The sequence below is a fragment of the Convolutriloba macropyga genome, chromosome 15 (genome assembly GCF_964194025.1).
Source record: "Convolutriloba macropyga chromosome 15, txConMacr16.3, whole genome shotgun sequence".
NCBI classification, from domain to species: domain Eukaryota; kingdom Metazoa; phylum Xenacoelomorpha; order Acoela; family Convolutidae; genus Convolutriloba; species Convolutriloba macropyga.
The window spans coordinates 25,129,032-25,147,980 of record NC_134482.1 but is presented as its reverse complement, the minus strand read 5'-3'; the positions used below and the strand labels follow the sequence as shown (position 1 = coordinate 25,147,980).

Sequence of the window (18,949 nt, the reverse complement as noted above, 5' to 3'; positions counted from 1 at the left end):
ACTTGGAAATGTACGAGCATATGGCCAATTCAATTCAGTTAGGCCTGGCACCTCTATACAAGAAACTCCACGCATACCTCAGGTTCAAGCTGTCTGAAAAGTACCCTGAGCTTGTGGACAGAAAAGGGTTTATTCCTGTCCATCTCACCCAGGATATGTTTGGATTGACCTGGATCCACTTATTGGACATACTGCAGCCATATGAGGTCAAGCCCATATTCTTATTACACCTCCGTTATATATTTAGGTTTTTATTCTGTCCACCTACCCTGTTTTAAGGTCTGAACAAAGCAACGTAATATTTGTCATCGGGCCTATATGTCTGAAAAGGTTTATGATGGTCAGTCCGGGTTAATGTCTGCCGAGATTAAGATAACTGCTCCAAATATTTGCTTTCAATTTCCTATTGAGAAGTTTCTCTTGACGAAAGATGTCTACATCAACAAACCCTATCAGTTCTCAATTATTCAAAATTGTAAGTTTGGAATAGAAGTTATGTTTGAAAAGTGCCGTCAAAAAATTTTGCAGTATGACTGGGAAATCTTTAAAAGTTGAACAAAATATGCAAAAAAAATTTTCGCATACGAATGAATGTTGAAACAGAAGTATTATAGTTTAAATCAAGTATTGCCTAATAAAATTGGAATTGTTTTCGTAAATTGGCGCTGTGCGATTCACGCATTGAGAGAAGAATTTACTAAATGCATCAGAGTTGACGCAAAAAATGAAGACAGCAATTAAAGAAATTAAGTAAGAAGAAGTGGACGCTAAAAATAAATAATGGAATACGAATCTAAATTAGAAACATGATAAATTCTCGAAAATATTAACAACTATCTTTTTTCGGTTTTTTGGTAGTGTGACCAACGGGAATCGAAATTGAAAAATTTATGCGATATGCAATTAGGAGTTCATATTTACAAATCTGTTTTTTTTTGTCTGGGAAAATGGGAAAAGCAAGTGCACCGATGAACAATGAATAATCTTTCCTTTAGAATTAATTTGTTTGAAGGAAAATACTGCAGGCTTGATTTTCGGCGGAAAAAAGTATGTTCCCACCCCATACAGAAGCAAATACCACCAAAATTTTTGTCTGCATAAGAAAACAAATGTTTTATCAGTTTTTATCAAGGTTTTATCGGATGATCATCTGATAATTTCTGTTTTTTTTAACATTCCGCATTTTTAAATAATTAATGCTATCAAATTTGCACAGTTGATTTTTAAAGCGATTTTCGCTGTAACGGCTGCTCTCCTTGTGTTTCACAAAGAAAGTTTTACACCGCCCCGTTCGTTCTGAGTGGTTACAAAATCTGTCCGGATACTTCGTTTATGCAGGTTGTTTTTGTAACTGTATATCCGTTTTGCTGTACTTACCGTTGCATTAACTATTTTAGTTCGTAACTATTCGCTGATCTTAGTTTTTTCAACTACCAATTTGAACTGGATTGCTACAGATCACACAATACGGGATCTCTTTATGTACACCAATTCAATCCGATAGAAAAAACAAATCGAAGACAAAGATATATGTCTAAGACCTGTTTGTGCAAAAATATTTAAATTTAAACTTAAGTTGGCTTTTGCTGTTTGTACTCACAAGTTGAGAATACCAGAAGTTGGGGTTGTAACAGTTGAATTTCAGCTCCAATCAATCGTATATAAAAGACACAGTAACAAAATTTACTGCTCAAGAATAACATTTTTGAATACAAGACACAGTAACAATTTACTGCTCAGGAATATTTCACATTGACCAGCTGATTAGCCAGAATTGTTGAGAAACAACTAAATAGACCAAAACAGTTTGAGATTTTAGCGTTTACGATTTTTGCTATAAGGAATAGTTTACAAAACCACATATTCATTAGTCAGTTGAACAACGCTCCTACTGGCATTTTGATGAGATGAAATTATATTTGGTTGTAGAAAAAATGAGTCTCAAAAAATTTTTCAATTCAGAAAAGAGTGCTTTCTTCTCTGTTAAGAATTTAACTTCTTTCAAATTTTCAACTCTATATGAACGTTGATGTTCTTTCTAATTGTAAGGAAAGGGGATAAGGTAGCCACTATGCAATTGAGTTAAATAACATTAGCAAACATGCACGTTTTACAAAGTTTTTAGGATGATAGAATTTTAAACCGACATTCAAGCACTTTCTGATGCTTTATTTCATAAAAATACCAACAGTTATATCAGAGGTGATGTTTGTTTGTTTTACCTAAATAACTTTTCAAAAACGTTTTTCTTATATAACTGAGAATGGCAACTTATTGATAATTTTGTTTCATTTTTTATTATTCTCTTCTCCAATGTCGACAAAAAGATTATGCTTTACAGAAATACAGGAACCTGAAAAAAGATTTAGTGCTTCGACTAAATGTTACGAAAAAGTTTGTCGTCCCGTAGGTAAAAGCTTTCGGCATTGTGCAGCATGAGTAGTTCATGTAATCAGTTTCTGTTTTTGCTAAAACAATCGGTCATAAAATTGCAAAATCACATAATGGACAAAAAAATTTTGGGTTTACAGCAAATTAACCTATCTTGTGATATATAAAATTTTGTTCATGAATTTATTTTATTATTGAAAAAGAACACCAGGATTTAAATGCAGAGCTTAAAGGTTGATCAGACAAAATTTTCACGAAAAGTATTCATCTGGTAAGAGCTACCAGTGAAAAGGTTCATCTTCCGAAATGTCTCGTGATCACAAAATCAATTATTTGTTCCTAAGCGGGGCTTGTTGCAATTGCTTGTAAGCTTTTGGTCTTTTAAATCGAACATTTTTGCTCAATTCTGTTCTTTGCCTGACGGACCCGATCTTTAAATTACACGAGCGAGGTCATTAAACAGCCGTGCATTTTCTGTAGAGCTACACTAAGTGCATGCTTTTCGGAGACTGATGTGAAACTCTTAAAACTGTAGATTGAAGGGCAGTTATGGGAAGGTTGGGCCACAATCGACCATGTCTCTTGATCACTTTTCCCCTTCGCAGCTAGGTTCGTCTTCCTAAATCTAAGTTAGGTTTATCAAAGCAGACCTCTAGTCATATTTAAAAAAAACAGATGGCCGAATTTGCATTTCTCAAACATATTACAATGAGATTCACTCACTACGCTCTATTTAGCAACCTCTTGATAAAGATAATTGACGTTTCTACAAACTATTAGCTAAAAAACACATTTTGGTTGCCTCAAAATTGACGCAAATAATAATTGAAGTTTTTTTTCAATATAGCACTTTTGACGTAATCAAATCTATTTTCAGGGAAACACCGTTGACTTGGATCCCATTCTGAAGAAAAAGTTTGGCAAAAACACAACCAAAATTGCTGAAATGGCTGACAGTTTCTTTCAGTCGATCGGGTTTCCTAAACTACCTAATTTAACACTCCAGAGGTCAAAGTTCAAACTGACAGATTGGCCTGAAGGAAAGGTAGTTATACGTTTTGAGTTTGATTTACCAAGTTGGAATGTTATAACATTCGTCTGACTGTTAAGAATTCAAACGCAAGAATTAAATTCGTTTCTTAAAAGTTATAACGTTTTGGTCATGTTGCTTGTAAAATCATAGACCAGCAGAAAGCTATTGGAAAACACATCGCTTAGTGTTTCTAAAAAAATCATCAATCGGCGACACTGAAAAATTTTCTGTAGAAAACGTCGAAAATTGACAATAGGATGAAATTAATACCGTATATGAGCAAAAAAGAAACCCATTTCACACACTCTTATTAACCAAATTAAGTCAATTATGGTTTTAAAGAATCTGGAAGCAAACTAAGATCAATAAAGAAACCATACTCGGCATAAAAAGTTAATATAACATTTACCACGAACAACTACCTAGTCATACTAAGTCATATTTGGAAAACTTTACGGGAACAAAACAGCTTTACAATTTATATAAGGTAGTTGGGCATTTCAGAAAATTTTTGTCTCATAAAAGCGAGCAGTTTTTGTGGAAAAAAAAAGAAAAATTGATTTCAATGTTCTATACAAGGCGGCTCTGTAATGTGCGATTGCACATAAGGTTCCGACCCCGCTCATCCACAATTTTGGCATAATTGTCTACCAAATGGGGAACAGATGGAAAAACACACAAAATTCAAGTATTTTTCAAAAAAACTGGTGTATGAACGAAAAGATAGCCTCCAAAGCAAATAACTCAGTGGAGTAAAAAATGATGCATTAGATTGATGAGATGTGCCGATATTAAGAAAGCGAGCGAAGACGAAGGGCAAAATGAAACAACAACAACAAACATTAATTACATCAAAAAATTTATGTCCGTTTTAAAAAACACATCTTAATAACAAAGTCAAAACAGCGTCAGATAAAACTGAAAGAAAACAAAATAACTTGTAATTCACCAGAATAAAATGATTATTCACCATGTTATAATAAAGCTTGGTAAAAATTAGACAAAGAGAACAGAAACTTTAAAGTTAGAAAATATTTTATTTAAACAAACAATTAATTTCAAAGTAATGAAAACCATTAGGAATAAACTAAATTATCGCATAGATTTACAATTACCAATGCGTCTATAGAAAGGAATTAAAAACTCTTGGTATTCAATTTTTTATGCAGCTACAAAAAGAACAACAAAGAGACAACAAACTAAAATTCCATTAGAATTTGCCAGAAAATGAGTTGGAAGCCGTAAAGCCATACTTTGGCCCCCAAAATATGTTCGATTGCACCTTCGTCGAACACCAATAATTTATTTTGTGGCCGCTCATTAATGATAACAAGCAACAATTAGACAAAAAAGAAAAAAAAATGCAAAATTATGTAATACTTGTTTTTTTCGAAAAAAATTTATTTACAAAGACATGAAAGCCATTAATTACAAATTGAAAAAATTGAATAGCTTCGTTTATTTTTCCAAAGGAAACCCTCGAGACCTGCAATTATCCAGAACAAGTCTTACGTCTACCAAAAAGAACATCAAATATGACGAAAAACAAAAAATCATTTACTTTTTTTGTGCAAAACCCGTGTGGAAGCCAGTAAATTCATAACCAGTTCTCTTAAAACATTAGATTTTGTGACACCAATTCTTTTTGACACCTTCCCTTGAAATGTGTTATGAGACCTCTCATTAATGAAACCAGGTAACATTTAGACCAAAAAGAAAAAAGGCCAGATTAGGTAATACTTGTTTTTATCGACAAAAATTTATTTCCAAAGACATGAAAGCCATTAATTACAAAATGAAAAAATTGAATAGGTTCGTTTAGTTTTCCAAAAAAAGCTCTCGAGACCGGCAATTATCCAGAACAAGTCTTACGTCTACAAAAAGAACGTCAAATATGACAAAAATCAAAAATTAATTGACTTTTTGTTTGTGAAAAACCCGTGTCGAAGCCAGTAAAGTCATAACGAATTCTTTAAAAACATTAGATTTAGTAACACCGATCCTTTTTGACAACTTCCCTTGACAAAAATAATATCAACTTTAACCTTTAATTAACGAGACCAGGTAATAAACAGACAATAAAAGCAACAAAATTGCAAAGTTGAAATATTATTTTTTTCATTTTGGAAAACAATTGTTCTCAAAGTCATGAAAGCCATAATCTATCGTCTAATATCAGAAAATCGGCTCATTTACTCTTCCATGAAAAGCCAGTCAAACCGGGTCATTGTACAGAAATTTAATTACGACTAAAAAGGCAAAATAAAAACGACAGTTAAAGACAAAATTAAAAAATTCCTTTAAATTCTTCGAGAAAGTACTGTCGAAGCGGAAAAGAACCACAATCTATACCTTTAAGGACATAAGTATTATCAATTGTGAGTTATTTTGAACGCAAAAATGTGATATATGAACTGAAAATAACGTGATAATTTGACAAAACTAGAAAACATGAAAAATTCGCAAATACTTGAAAATTAAAAAAAAAAAATCTAGTAGTATCAAAGCCAGAACACCATAACTTAGGGCGTAAAACCGCTATAAAGACTAAATTTGAATTCAGCAGAAAGAAGGAGCATTCTTTGATTGCTGACACTAAGCTACAATTTGACCAAAATAAGAGAAAAATGGAGGCAATTTTCAAAAAGCCATTTTTTACTTAAAACTCAAATTTTTTACAAGTCAAAACGACCATAAGCTTTCAAGCAATCAACAAGATAAATTAATTTTTAGCTAATTAGGAAGCCAATAGGTCCTATCACTAGTGAGCTTTGATTTGAAATGTTCTGTTTTTTAATTATTATAAAAAAAATATCGAATTTTTTTATAGAAAACCGACTGACGACAATCCGAATTATTTTTGGATTGTAACGGTCCAAGATTGGTACCGAACTAGTACTGCTAATGCTGATTGTCCATTAGGAATATTTAATTTTTGGAATATAATTGATATAGATATTTTGTTAGTTAAAAAATCAAAAATAAATGCTGCGTTTTTGATAATCAACGAATAAGTTAGCAAGAAACGGCAGTTTTATTTACAAAGCACTCTCAACGAAAGTTGAGGTGGAATTAGCCCCCTTTTCAGTCTACAACGATTGTGTTAGTGGTGTTTGGGTGTGCACTCCTGCAAATTTAATCAGAGTGGACTAAAGAAATTTATTTCGTGCTGTTTTTGATGAAACAGTCTGAATTTTGTGAAATATTTAGCCGGAATTTGTGACAAAAAAATTTCATTGAGAATAGCCGACAAAATATTTTGTCTTTAAACGTAAAATCAACAACATTTTTTTGAAAAAAAATTATCAAATTTTATCAAAATTGGTCAAATTTTAGTCAAAAATTCCGAAAAAAGGTGAATGAAATCAACGGAATTCACTCTATTTTCTCGAAAGTTTAAACCTCGATATATCACTGTCAAAAATGAAAATCAAAAAAAATCTTTTTAAATCCATATTCTACTCTGGACAAGCTTTATAATCATACCAGTCTCAACTCTCTACGATGAATATATCGATCGGCCAAAATTGACTGAACAAAAAAACCCATTTGAGTATATAGTTCCTCCCCCCTCAAGAGGGGACGGAACAATTATGTCCAAGCACATCAAGATATCAACCGTTTTAATTTTGATTTTTTTTTTCGTTTTTCCATTTTTTTTTTTTGAATTTTTGTAGCACACCAGTTTTCCCAATTTGCAATAAACAATTTCAAACTTTCTCACTATCCTTGATAACATCTTTTCAATGGAGGTGGGCTTTAGTGCATTAGAGGAGGCATACACGCATATCAAATATAAGGGGGTTAACATCAGAAACAAAGTTAATCTGTTATTTTTTCAAAAGTTATGCACAGAATTACCTAATGGTTTACTTGATTACCTAATGTATATAGAATTGCACACAACTACCTTATATATAGATATATATATATATATATATATATATATATATATAACCAGACTGATGTCACACACATCTAATTGCAATTTCTTCGAGCGCAGAAGAGCTCATTCTACACTCTAGTTAGGAAAACAAGATGGATCGTGCGAGTCTGTGTGTAGCACAGAATTTTCCAACATACCTCTCAAGACTTCAAAAATAATCATTAATTACTGTCAGAGAAACCGCTGGGACTATCTGAAAGCAACATATATGCATTGGGGAAAATTACTTGTACTGTATGAACCAATTGCCATCGTTCTTCGGCGGAAAACAAAACGAAAAAACTTTAGCACATTCTGGAAAAATAATTGAGATATAAAATGAAAAATGCAGACACAAACAAACCTTAGAAACACACCCACACACACACACACACACACACACACACACCAAACATTAAACAAAAACACAAACATATAAATGAAAAACCCAGCACGAAAAAAACTTTTAAGAAATTTTCTTTTCGGCTACTGATCTTTACTCAAGGCCCGTCACCGTTTTTTATGTATTTTTAGTGTCTTTTTGAAACAACTAAGCAGCTAGTTGTGGAGGTATTGAGTTTATTGTGTCGATAATTGTAATTTTGTCCCTTAATTTTGAAAAGATGATGAGCTCTTTGAATTTTTTCGTTGAATTTTGTCATTTTTAATGTTTCAGGAACTTAATGCAACAATTATTCTTTTATAATCTCGCAGATGTATTACAAAAGAGATTTGAGAAACGTATATTTGGTTATGGACAGATACAAAGCCCCAATTTGTAAAACATTATCAGTAATTTTTTTAAAAGATTTCTTACACTTTTTGCACTCTACCGAAATTTGTGTCTAACTTTTAAAGGAACTAACTCTCTCAGAGTCTTTTTCTCTTTCTATTTCTCTCTCTCTCTCTCTCTCTCTCTCTCTCTCTCTCTCTCTTAAACGTGAAAAAAACACGAATCAAATTACACACACACACACACACACACACACACACACACACACACACATACACACAAACACAAATACAAAACGCGACACCATAACTAAATTTTTATATGGCTAGTTATTTATGATTTTACTTATGATTCATTGCTCTTCAGTTGATTTTTTTTTTGAAAACTAGATGTGGACTTCTCATTTGTATTGCTAATTGTAACATATTGATACTGAAAATTGAAATGAACTTTTCGAAAATTTAAATTTGTGTTTTCGGATGTTTTACGAGGATAATGGGCCCATTTGTTTCTTGATATCTCGCACATGTGTTACCAGGTTATATATATATATATATATATATATATATATATGTGTGTATGTATATATATATATATATATATATATATATATATATATATATATATATATACCAGCTTATTCTATCAGCGTATATCAAAAGAAATTTGTAGCTATGATGGATATCACGTGCACCTCTTTATGCAAAATCTTTGTTGGACTAATGACAATTCTGTCGATTTATCGCTCTTGATTTCTTGACAATCGTGCATCCTAAATTGCCCTCATTCGTTCTCAAAAGTAAACTCAATTGACTGCAGTTTGCTGTTAAATCATATTTTTAAAATTCGGAACAACTTTTTGACATTATTGGTGTTCATCAAATCGCAAAGTCTTCGCGCAACGTTAGTTGACCATGTTTTCAAAATTTCAAAAAGCCGAATGGATTTTTAGGCCGAATGTAGCCCTGTTACTACAGGCGGTGAAGCACCTCGAGATGACATCAGAATTCATATGTGCGGCGAGCCATCTAATGACATCTTTTTCTCAGTTCATCACGAGATGGGTCACGTTCACTACATCATGCTGTACGCAAACCAAACTGAAATCTACCATCGGGGTAAAAATTTAAAAATTTAACCAGTGTTAAACCTAAACGTTTGATTTAAAATCCTTAGAATGCAATTTTTTCGTACACGGTTGGACACCATAAATTAATTTAAGTAATCTTACTAAGTCATATTTGATTATTGGTAATCATAAAATGTCATAAATGGTTTTATGAAGTTTTGGCAAACATATTAGCATCACAAACAGTTCTTGGTATCATAAAAAGACAAAAAAAAGTTAGCAGGAGTTTGATAATTGACAAAGCACTTTTTACGTCTACTGTTGTCCTTGAGGAAGATTTCTTCTGGGAAAACTTACAGCTGGTAATGCAACTGCAGCACCAACTATAAAGAAAAAACTCTAGAAAAATGAAAATTGGTGTAATTGGCATCCATAGAAAGATTATATATAATTATTGTTAATCATACGAAGATCATGTATGATTCTTGCTAACGAACAAAAGATCATATATGATTCTTACTAATCAATGAAAGATCATAGAAAGGAGTTTCGTATGTCTTATAAGGGACCATATACGTTCTTCGGATAATTACCACGAAAATTCATCACAGGTAATGTCATTCAAATTAATGCCTAATTAAATTCAGCAGCATCGCACGACCATTCATCGGAGGCTCAATTCGCCATGAGCTCCTCATTTGGCCATAGAAACCATTTGGGAACATTTAGCATATTCAGGCCTCATAACGATAACAAAAAATGATAAAAATTGGCTTCATAGTTGATCAGCTGTTTTTTTTTCTGTCCTATACTAACAATTTTTATGTTGAGACAATTTATACAATTTTTTAGAATCCGCTTTTTCATCAATTACAGCGCTTGCGCGTGAATGGAGTCGCGAAAAAGTGAACTTACTTTACCTTTATTTATAAAGGAAAACAAAATTTTTGTTTAAAATTTTTGACTTGTCTTTTACATTCAGCGATTTGGCACGAAAAACTATGATTATTTAGAAGAGGCTTCATATAATATTTGTTTCTTTTCTTTTCGCCGTCTAACGACGACAAAGCTTACTGAATATAAAAGTTTTCCGACAGTTCCTGAATATGAGTCTCTTCTGACAGTACCTGAGTTTAAGTATTTTTTGACCTCATGTCGACGAAAGCTGCCTTCATATTGGCATCTGTCGCCCCTTCCCAGGTTGTGGTGCCACCGAGAAGTGACGTCTGAAGACCGCGCCAGTGGAAACTGACCTCTGCTCAAACCATCCCAGACCAAAATGTCCAATGATTAGACCGAAGTGAGCTCGAAAAACCGTGTGCGGTCGGAGTGCGCTCGATGTTGTTTCTGATCGGATCTTGTCAGACGGAAATAACCTCTGATCAGACAGTAATCAGACCACTGTCCAGAAATTGTGCGACCATGGCCCATAACAAACCCCGATCCTTGTCCAGAAGATTGTGCGCTCAAACTTATTTCCAATCAGAATATCGTGATCAAACTACTGTGCGCTTGAAATCGCCTCTGATCAGAATCAATTGCGCCCAAAACAGTTTGATCAGTGAAGGGTTTTCACTTTTAACGAGTCTCTTTATTTCGCTACAATATATTCATTTAATAAAAATTAATGTTTGCAGTATTAAATTCATCTGAGGAAAAGGCAGTTCAAAAAGTATTGCTGATGAAAATAAAACCCAACTTTTGAGAAGAAAAATTACTTAGTTTACCAATAGTTCATATTTCTGACTCAAATGATGAGCTTAGACATCTTTCCATATAAATCGTCGTGTTCTACAGTTAATCAAAATTTCCATTTAAGGGGACAGGAATTCTGATCAAAGCTATCAAACTCTAGGTGTTTGTCTGATCAGAATGCTACTTTTTTGTTGACTCTTTGATCAGACCCAGTTGGTCTCTGATCAGACCCAATCGCGCTCGAAATCTTCTCTGATCAGACTAATGTGCGATTGAATCAGCTTCTGATCAGACCAAATCAGACGGAAACGACCTCTGATCAAACCATTACCATCCGGAAAATACCTCTGATCAGACCATCTCCAGACCGAAAAGACCTCTGTTCATACTATTGTGTGCTCGATCCAAATACCAGAACCTGTAATTTTGTTCTAGAAACACACCCTGTGCGTTGGACTTGGGTCTGATCAGATGTCACTTCCGTGTGCCACCTCAACCTTGGTTTCAATCCCATGTTATGGGATTAAAGTTTTAAGCAGGCGCTGAATACAGGGAGATTTTGCTATAAAAAAACAGGAATTGGAAATTTTTGTCACTGATGACACTGATGACTGTTTTTGGTGAAACTCTAAAAACCAGGGTTTCAGTTTAAAAGCATCTCTTAACTTGTTTATTGGAGACTGCATCAGCAGTCTTAATTCTTCAAATTGTTCGTTTGATTTCGCAAACGTTGCTTTCAATGTTTTGTCCTAATTTGTACAGAACACTGTTATATACTTAATTAAAAAATCTGCTATTGGATTTTCAATTTCACAATGACGTTTAAAACGTACGCAGCTTTAGAGACATTGCTCACTTAATTTTTGAAATTTGAAAACAATGATTATTGATAAATGAAACTATTACAGAAACAACACAATTTTGATGAGCCCAAATTGAAAACATGATTATTGTAAACGAACGATGAAATGGAGCATCACCAGTATTCGGCATAGTTGGTACCATTGTTGCATTTAAAATTCAAGGAAATTAATTGTCAACTCACTTTGTCCGAAACCACATTTTTGATATCGATTGAAGCAATTGATCAATGAGTCGATGTCTTTTGCCACTCGAAGTGGAGTATTGCTGGAGCGTCTTTTTTTATCGACAATTTTTTCAAGTACATTCAAAACAGGATGCAGATTAGCCACACGTGAAAAGTTGTTGTTTAGGTCGAACAATTTAGTAATTTGAAGAGCAAAAAAAGAGATCATTTTTCTGCGAGAGTCATTAAAGTTGGCGTGAAAACATTTTGTATTCTGGACTCTTTTACTGATTTTCTATCTTTACCATCTACGGTTATATGCCGTCTTAGATTACTTTTCTGGATGGTTTTTCTGTTAGTTTTGATAACTTTTGATTCAATTGATATCAATTTGAATTAATTTCAGTCAATGCTGACTTCAGTCTATTTTTGCTTGATATTTTTTTGAAAATTTTTGAAAAAATGTCTGTTTTTGAGTTCCTTGGTGGTGTATGCACTCGGTTATTTTGAATCGATTAACACTCAGTATTTTGACTCAATTCCAAAGCTTTTTCAGAGGTCATTTAACACATTGTGATAACTTATGAAATCAAGTCGGAATGATGATGCTGATCAAGGTGAAACAGATAGTGGAAGGGAAAAGAACAAACGGTCTAATGGTGTAAAACTTTTTCTCTCTTATTTTAAAGTAGTGTATGAAGACGCTGTTCGAACAAAAATTTGCTTTCAGGATTGTAATCTTTGTTCACGTACGGCAATTCGATTTCTTTCTTCTCTGATTTTCGAGGTTTTTGATCAAGATTTCCCCAACATGCTTTTCCAAATCAATTCCCATTTATTTCCAGGTCCAGTTTTTTCCTTAGCCAAAGCAATTTTTTTGCGAATTATATTGCAAGACTAATCATGCTATTTTTATTTTGTTAAATTTAGTTCTCTATCAACTTAATGTACTATGTTCCATTATGCTTTGGCTCGATCTCGATCATATGTAATTAAAATTATATTCTTTTAGCGGAGCTCAATTTTAACTCATAAGCTCCTTCATTTGGAGAAATAAACTAATAAAATCCTTTCTTTTCATTAAATTGAAATTTGAAGCAGAATGTACATAATGCAGTTAACTCAAATTTTAACTCAAGCATCATTAAAATGTTTGTCGAGAACCATTGTCACCAAAAAACCTGTTCTTTCTTCTCCTTTTACTTTTCAAGGCAAACATTTGAATTTAATGTGTTTGTTAAGATTTATTAGTGCCAACGTCATACTGATCCATTGATATCAACTGCAGTCATACAGCAAGAGTTATGTCTAAAAAGTTTTCAATTTAGCATAGATTTCCGTTAGTTCCCAGTGAACAGAAACTTGGTATACCTTGGTATAAAACAGGCCAGATCTTGACACTTCTCGCAAAAGTCGAAAAGTCTTGCCAAAATTTTGAATTACCAACATTCCATGGTCAATCTTGATAAAATCTTGGTAAGATCTTATCAAGATAGACCAGGAAAACTTCTTGACAATTCTTGATAACACTCATTATCTTTTCTGACTGCTGCTCGACGTACCTCACACACCAATTAAAGTTCAAGTATATTTACTTTAACGAAGTCAAGGTAATCTTTTGTTAAGATAAAACTAAGTTAACTTTTACTACAACTTTACCATAGTTTGAGCTAAGGTAAAGATTTAGCTTGACTTTGTTTAGGTAAAAATACCTTAAAATACCTTAATTTTTTTCTAACGTTCTGCAGTTTATAGTTGCAGGTTTACCAAACTATAAGTTAACGCTTGCTAAAAATATGTTTTTTCTGCAGAAAAGAGAAATTTTGCTAAAATCAATAATTTGTATAAGGTGTACAACTATGTACATACCGAGCTTGCAACCACTTAAAAATCCTTTATACTGAAAAAAGTAAGCTCAATTTTTGGTTAATAAACCAACGGGAGATAAATTTTCTGACAGTTTTTGATAATTCTTGATAATTCTTGCTTAATCAAATGATTTCGTGCAAAAACTTGTTTAAAGGCGCAAGTTCGTACAAATCTTGATATTTTCATGGTAATGTGTTGACTTACGAATGAATTGCTTCCATTAAAAGTACCAGTAATGATGCTGTGTGATGAATGACAGAGCCTCCGAAAACGTTTTTTCACCTGGTCGATTGCTGGCATGACGCCTACGCCGGTCTCTTTAAGTAAACGTAGACTTGATACCATGAGTCTTCGACTAAAATAATGTGTTCAGAATATCACATATAACTTTATTCAGTTATGTGCTATATTGCAATGAGTGTACTTTCTGTGGAACGCCTAGATAGTCGGAGGGATATCATGGGCACATAGAGTCATCTTTGTACAAAAAATGTTGTCAAATATTTTCTTTAATTGTTGGGTCGATCCTTGAAAGAAGACGCCGTACAACTTGTCGGCTCTACCAAATTTACTTTTAATATTCTGAAAATTTTTGAGTTACGAAGTTTTTTCCAAATTTAATTATCAAATATGTACATTTAATTGATTTAATTGAGTCCCAATCTTTAACGCAAACTACAAATCAGCCTCTGAATTGCTTTCTTGCACAACGCACTTTGTAGTTCGTCATCACAGCTACTGTAGGCGTAACGCGCAACTCTTTTTTCTCGTGCAGTTAAGCATGTTTGGTACAAAAAAAAACTTGGCAAAATCTAAGCTGAAACAACGTTTTAGTTCAATGTTTCTTCACTAAATTTTCAAACTTAGGTTCTGCTTAATTTAGGTGGAAGTCCCGCGTTTCATGAAGCAGTGGGTGACACAATTGGATTGCTAGCGGTGGGTTTAGACCATCTTATAAGTGTAAAACTATTGGACGAACCGACAAACCGCACTATGATGACAATAAACAGACTTATGTCATCAGCTATCATAACTCTACCAACTGCGATGTTTGCACATGCACTTGACCGTTGGGTCCTCGATTTCTTCCTGCGTAGAGTGAGTGACAGCGAGTTGAACAAGCATTGGTGGTACCTCGTCAATAAGTATCAGGTTCGACAGCTACACTTTGTGACATTACGCGTTCAATGTCCGGAAACGCGATTTCCAAAAAATTCTGCATTTTGTGGAAACAAAAGCATTTAGAGCGCGTTACTAGCCAAAGACTTTATTACCCGCCATTTAAGTACATACTTCCCGCGTTGAGAATTTCGTCGGATTCACTTACTTCGCCAAAACCGATCAAAGCCCATACGTTTTTTTCGTCCTTTTGATCGTTAGAAACGTCAGTATTTAAACGTAAGAATCGTCAGTTTTCTTTCTTTTTCAAAACGTAAGAAGCGTCGGTTTTCGTCGGTTTCAAAACGTAAGAAGCGTCGGTTTTCGTCGGTTTCAAAACGTAAGAAGCGTCGGTTTTCGTCGGTTTCAAAACGTAAGAATCGTCGGTTTTCGTCGGTTTCAAAACGTAAGAAGCGTCGGTTTTCGTCGGTTTCAAAACGTAAAAAGCGTTGATTTTCGTCGGTTTCAAAACGTAAGAATCGTCAGTTTTCTTTCTTTTTCAAAACGTAAGAAGCGTCGGTTTTCGTCGGTTTCAAAACGTAAGAAGCGTCAGTTTTCTTTCTTTTTCAAAACGTAAGAAGCGTCGCTTTTCGTCGGTTTCAAAACGTAAGAATCGTCGGTTTTCGTCGGTTTCAAAACGTAAGAAGCGTCGGTTTTCGTCGGTTTCAAAACGTAAGAAGCGTCGGTTTTCGTCGGTTTCAAAACGTAAGAAGCGTCGGTTTTCGTCGGTTTCAAAACGTAAGAATCGTCGGTTTTCGTCGGTTTCAAAACGTAAGAAGCGTCGGTTTTCGTCGGTTTCAAAACGTAAGAAGCGTCGGTTTTCGTCGGTTTCAAAACGTAAGAAGCGTCGGTTTTCGTCGGTTTCGAAACGTAAGAATCGTCGGTTTTCGTCGGTTTCAAAACGTAAGAAGCGTCGGTTTTCGTCGGTTTCAAAACGTAAGAAGCGTCGGTTTTCGTCGGTTTCAAAACGTAAGAATCGTCGGTTTTCGTCGGTTTCAAAACGTAAGAATCGTCGGTTTTCGTCCGTTTCAAACCGTAAAAAGCGTTGATTTTCGTCGGTTTCAAACGTAAGAAGCCTCGGTTTCGTCGGTTTTAAGCGAACGAAAAATCGGTTTTTGGCAAAAATAAGATGATATTCTTTGAATTTGGTCTCAATTGAGACCAAATTCAAAGACATAACTGTTCTTGTGAAACATGATATTGTTAAATTTAAAACCACTGATTGTCTTCCTAATCCACGCTTAATATCGAAAGGGACATTTCTGAAGTTAATCACCAATTAAACTCTCTTTCATTTCCGTAATTAGAAACTGTTTTCGTGGGAGAGGAGTAATTTTGAGCAAAGATGAAATGAAATGGCCTAGTGTAACTCGTTTCCACACAGTGTTCGAACTCGTAAAACAAGAGTCGACAAAAAGACCGACAAAATCCAGTATGTTTTTGCTACGCATTACAGAATAGTTTTAGAGTTTCACAAAAGTTACTGTATATGAAAATATGCCGGCATAGGAGCGCCAACTGGAAAAAAGCACCACTTTGCAGTGAGCTTTTTTTCGGAAAAGCTTTGCAAATATTAATTTATGGGAGTTTTTTCGTAAGAATTAAGATTTTATGGGTCCTGGAAAACGTTACCAAATTAATACCCGCCCAATTTCCTTCGATTTTCATTTCAAAAATTTTGCATATTTTCAACAAAAATTTCTTCTGGGTTATGGAGATTTATTTTAATAATTTCCTGCCTTTAGTTCCCTAATGTTAAAAACATAGAACTTTCAATCTTATCGCCTACTATTCTAAGCAACTGATAAAAGTTCTTTTAGTCGGTATTACGTGATATATATATATATATATATATATATATATATATATATATATATATATATATATATATATCGTCTCAGCAAACGTATTGAAAACATTCGGTTAAAAAAACTCTAGCTGTTTTCTTGCATGTTATTTTATTATAATATAATGATAAAAATAAATAAATAATGATAATAGTAAATTTTAAAAAAAAAATAGCAATTGCAAAACTACTACTAATAGTAAATTTAATTGTAAATTATTAATAATAATAATAATAATAATAATAATAATAATAATAAAATAATAATAATAATAATAACAATAATAATAATAATAATAATAATAATAATAATAATAATAATAATAATAATAATAATAATAATAATAATAATAGTTCTGGTTGACGAGTCCACTCAACCACCAAAATATAGAAACTAAAAACTATAATGCGGAAACACATCTATTTCATTGTTCAAAAGTTCCACAAATACCTCTCTGGAAGCATCACCAATAAAAAATTTGGATACAATAATTCACTCTCAACAAACAGACATCCGTATTAACGAAACCACACAAACAGATTTCAACTCAACATTATTAGATGGTGGAACACTTTTTTCATCACATACGGTAAACACACTAATTGATCTCGAAAGTAATGATCAAAACAATAATCATAATAATAATAATAATAATAATAATAGTAATATTAATAATAATAATAATAAAAATAATAATAATAATAATAATAAAAATAAAAATAATAATAATAATAATAATAATAATAATAGTTCTGGTTGACGAGTCCACTCAGATAGAGACCAAGTTATCGAAAGTACTTGAAAACTCTACTAAACTACATTTTTTATATCTATACATATTAGATCCTAATAGAAACAAACTGATTATTTAAATTTACGTTACGAATTGGTTAAATGTTGTACATAATTGACTGACTCTTGATGATTGCCTTATTCCTTTCAGTGCCAACTGGTACTTTTGTTACGCTCTCCTAACACGCGAGCGAAACGATGCAGTTCTGCCTGAACAAAGCTAACAGAAAGCTGTAAATTCAATTTTAAATCTTTCTTTTTTGTCCACGCGTTCGATTCTACTTAACATGGCACAGTCAACAATGGCTCTTTCTCCACTTGGAGTGATTTTCTATTCGGATAAGAGACACCAACCGGAATTAGATTGGGAGAAATGGTTGGCCACAGTGAAGTTGGCCAACAAGGTTAAAGACAACATAGAGGTCGATTAGCTCCTTCGCCCCAAACCAGAGAGCGAAGAACTAGATTACTTAGCAGGGCCGCACTACGAGCCAACACTACGCGAGGAGAGCACAGCCGACAAAAGGCAAAGTGAACAAAAAAAATGTCAAAAGAAGGACAGATTCGCAAAACGCAAGCAAGGACATAGAAGAAAAAGGACCGATAGTCGATAATACACCCTGGGAAGGAGCAGACACAAAGACAGAAAACCTAGTATATTAAGCACTAGGAGAAGAAGCAAACAAACATCTTTCATCAACGCTTTCCTCACACAGACCTACAAAAATGAGCGACCGATACACAAGTGGAACAATTAAAAGAAACATTTGTACCAACACGTAACGAAACATTAGACAGATTCCAGTTTTTCAGATGCAGACAAAGAGAAAGAAAACCACTGGAACTCAAGAAAAAAGAAACAAGTAACGTTATGCAACTGGGAACACCTTGAAGGAAGCCTTGTCAAAATTATATTCATCCAGGGAATGAATAATCAACAAATCCAAATTGACTTACTATCGGAGGACAGATCACCAAGCAAAACACTTCATTTTGTACTAGCACAAGAAAGGGGACAAGAACACCAGCAAAAGATGAATATAACACGGTCATCAAACAGCAACATCACCCCATGGAACAACAACGTACAATTAATCAAAAGATCAAACAGAACACCATTACTACGAATTGTAATAATGCTGAAAATAATAACAGAAAGCATGTGAGTTTTAGAAAATAACATAATATTATTATTTCAAACAGCACAATTTGATTGAATTAAAATAGTAGTTGAAAGATAAGGTTTCCAACAAACGAAAGATAAGAAGTCCATAATAATCAATAAAAAGCTAAGCCAAAACCAATTTGGAGAGTACATGCAACAAGATAACCAAAATCTTTTCTAAAACATCTCACAAGTCAGCTACTGTCTCTCAGGATCTTGTAAGATAACTATCATCCTAAAAGATC

At 33.5% G+C, this 18,949-nt stretch overlaps 1 protein-coding gene across 1 annotated transcript in view; it reads left to right on the top strand.

Annotated features, from left to right (window-relative positions):
- The first annotated feature begins 318 nt into the window (after nt 1-318).
- LOC142354125 (angiotensin-converting enzyme-like) overlaps nt 319-18,949 on the top strand; it is a 30,680-nt gene continuing 12,049 nt past the window's right edge. The window contains exon 1 of the mRNA XM_075406394.1: nt 319-475. Within this exon, the coding sequence (XP_075262509.1) occupies nt 319-475 (157 nt within the window). The remainder of the gene's footprint in view (nt 476-18,949) is intronic.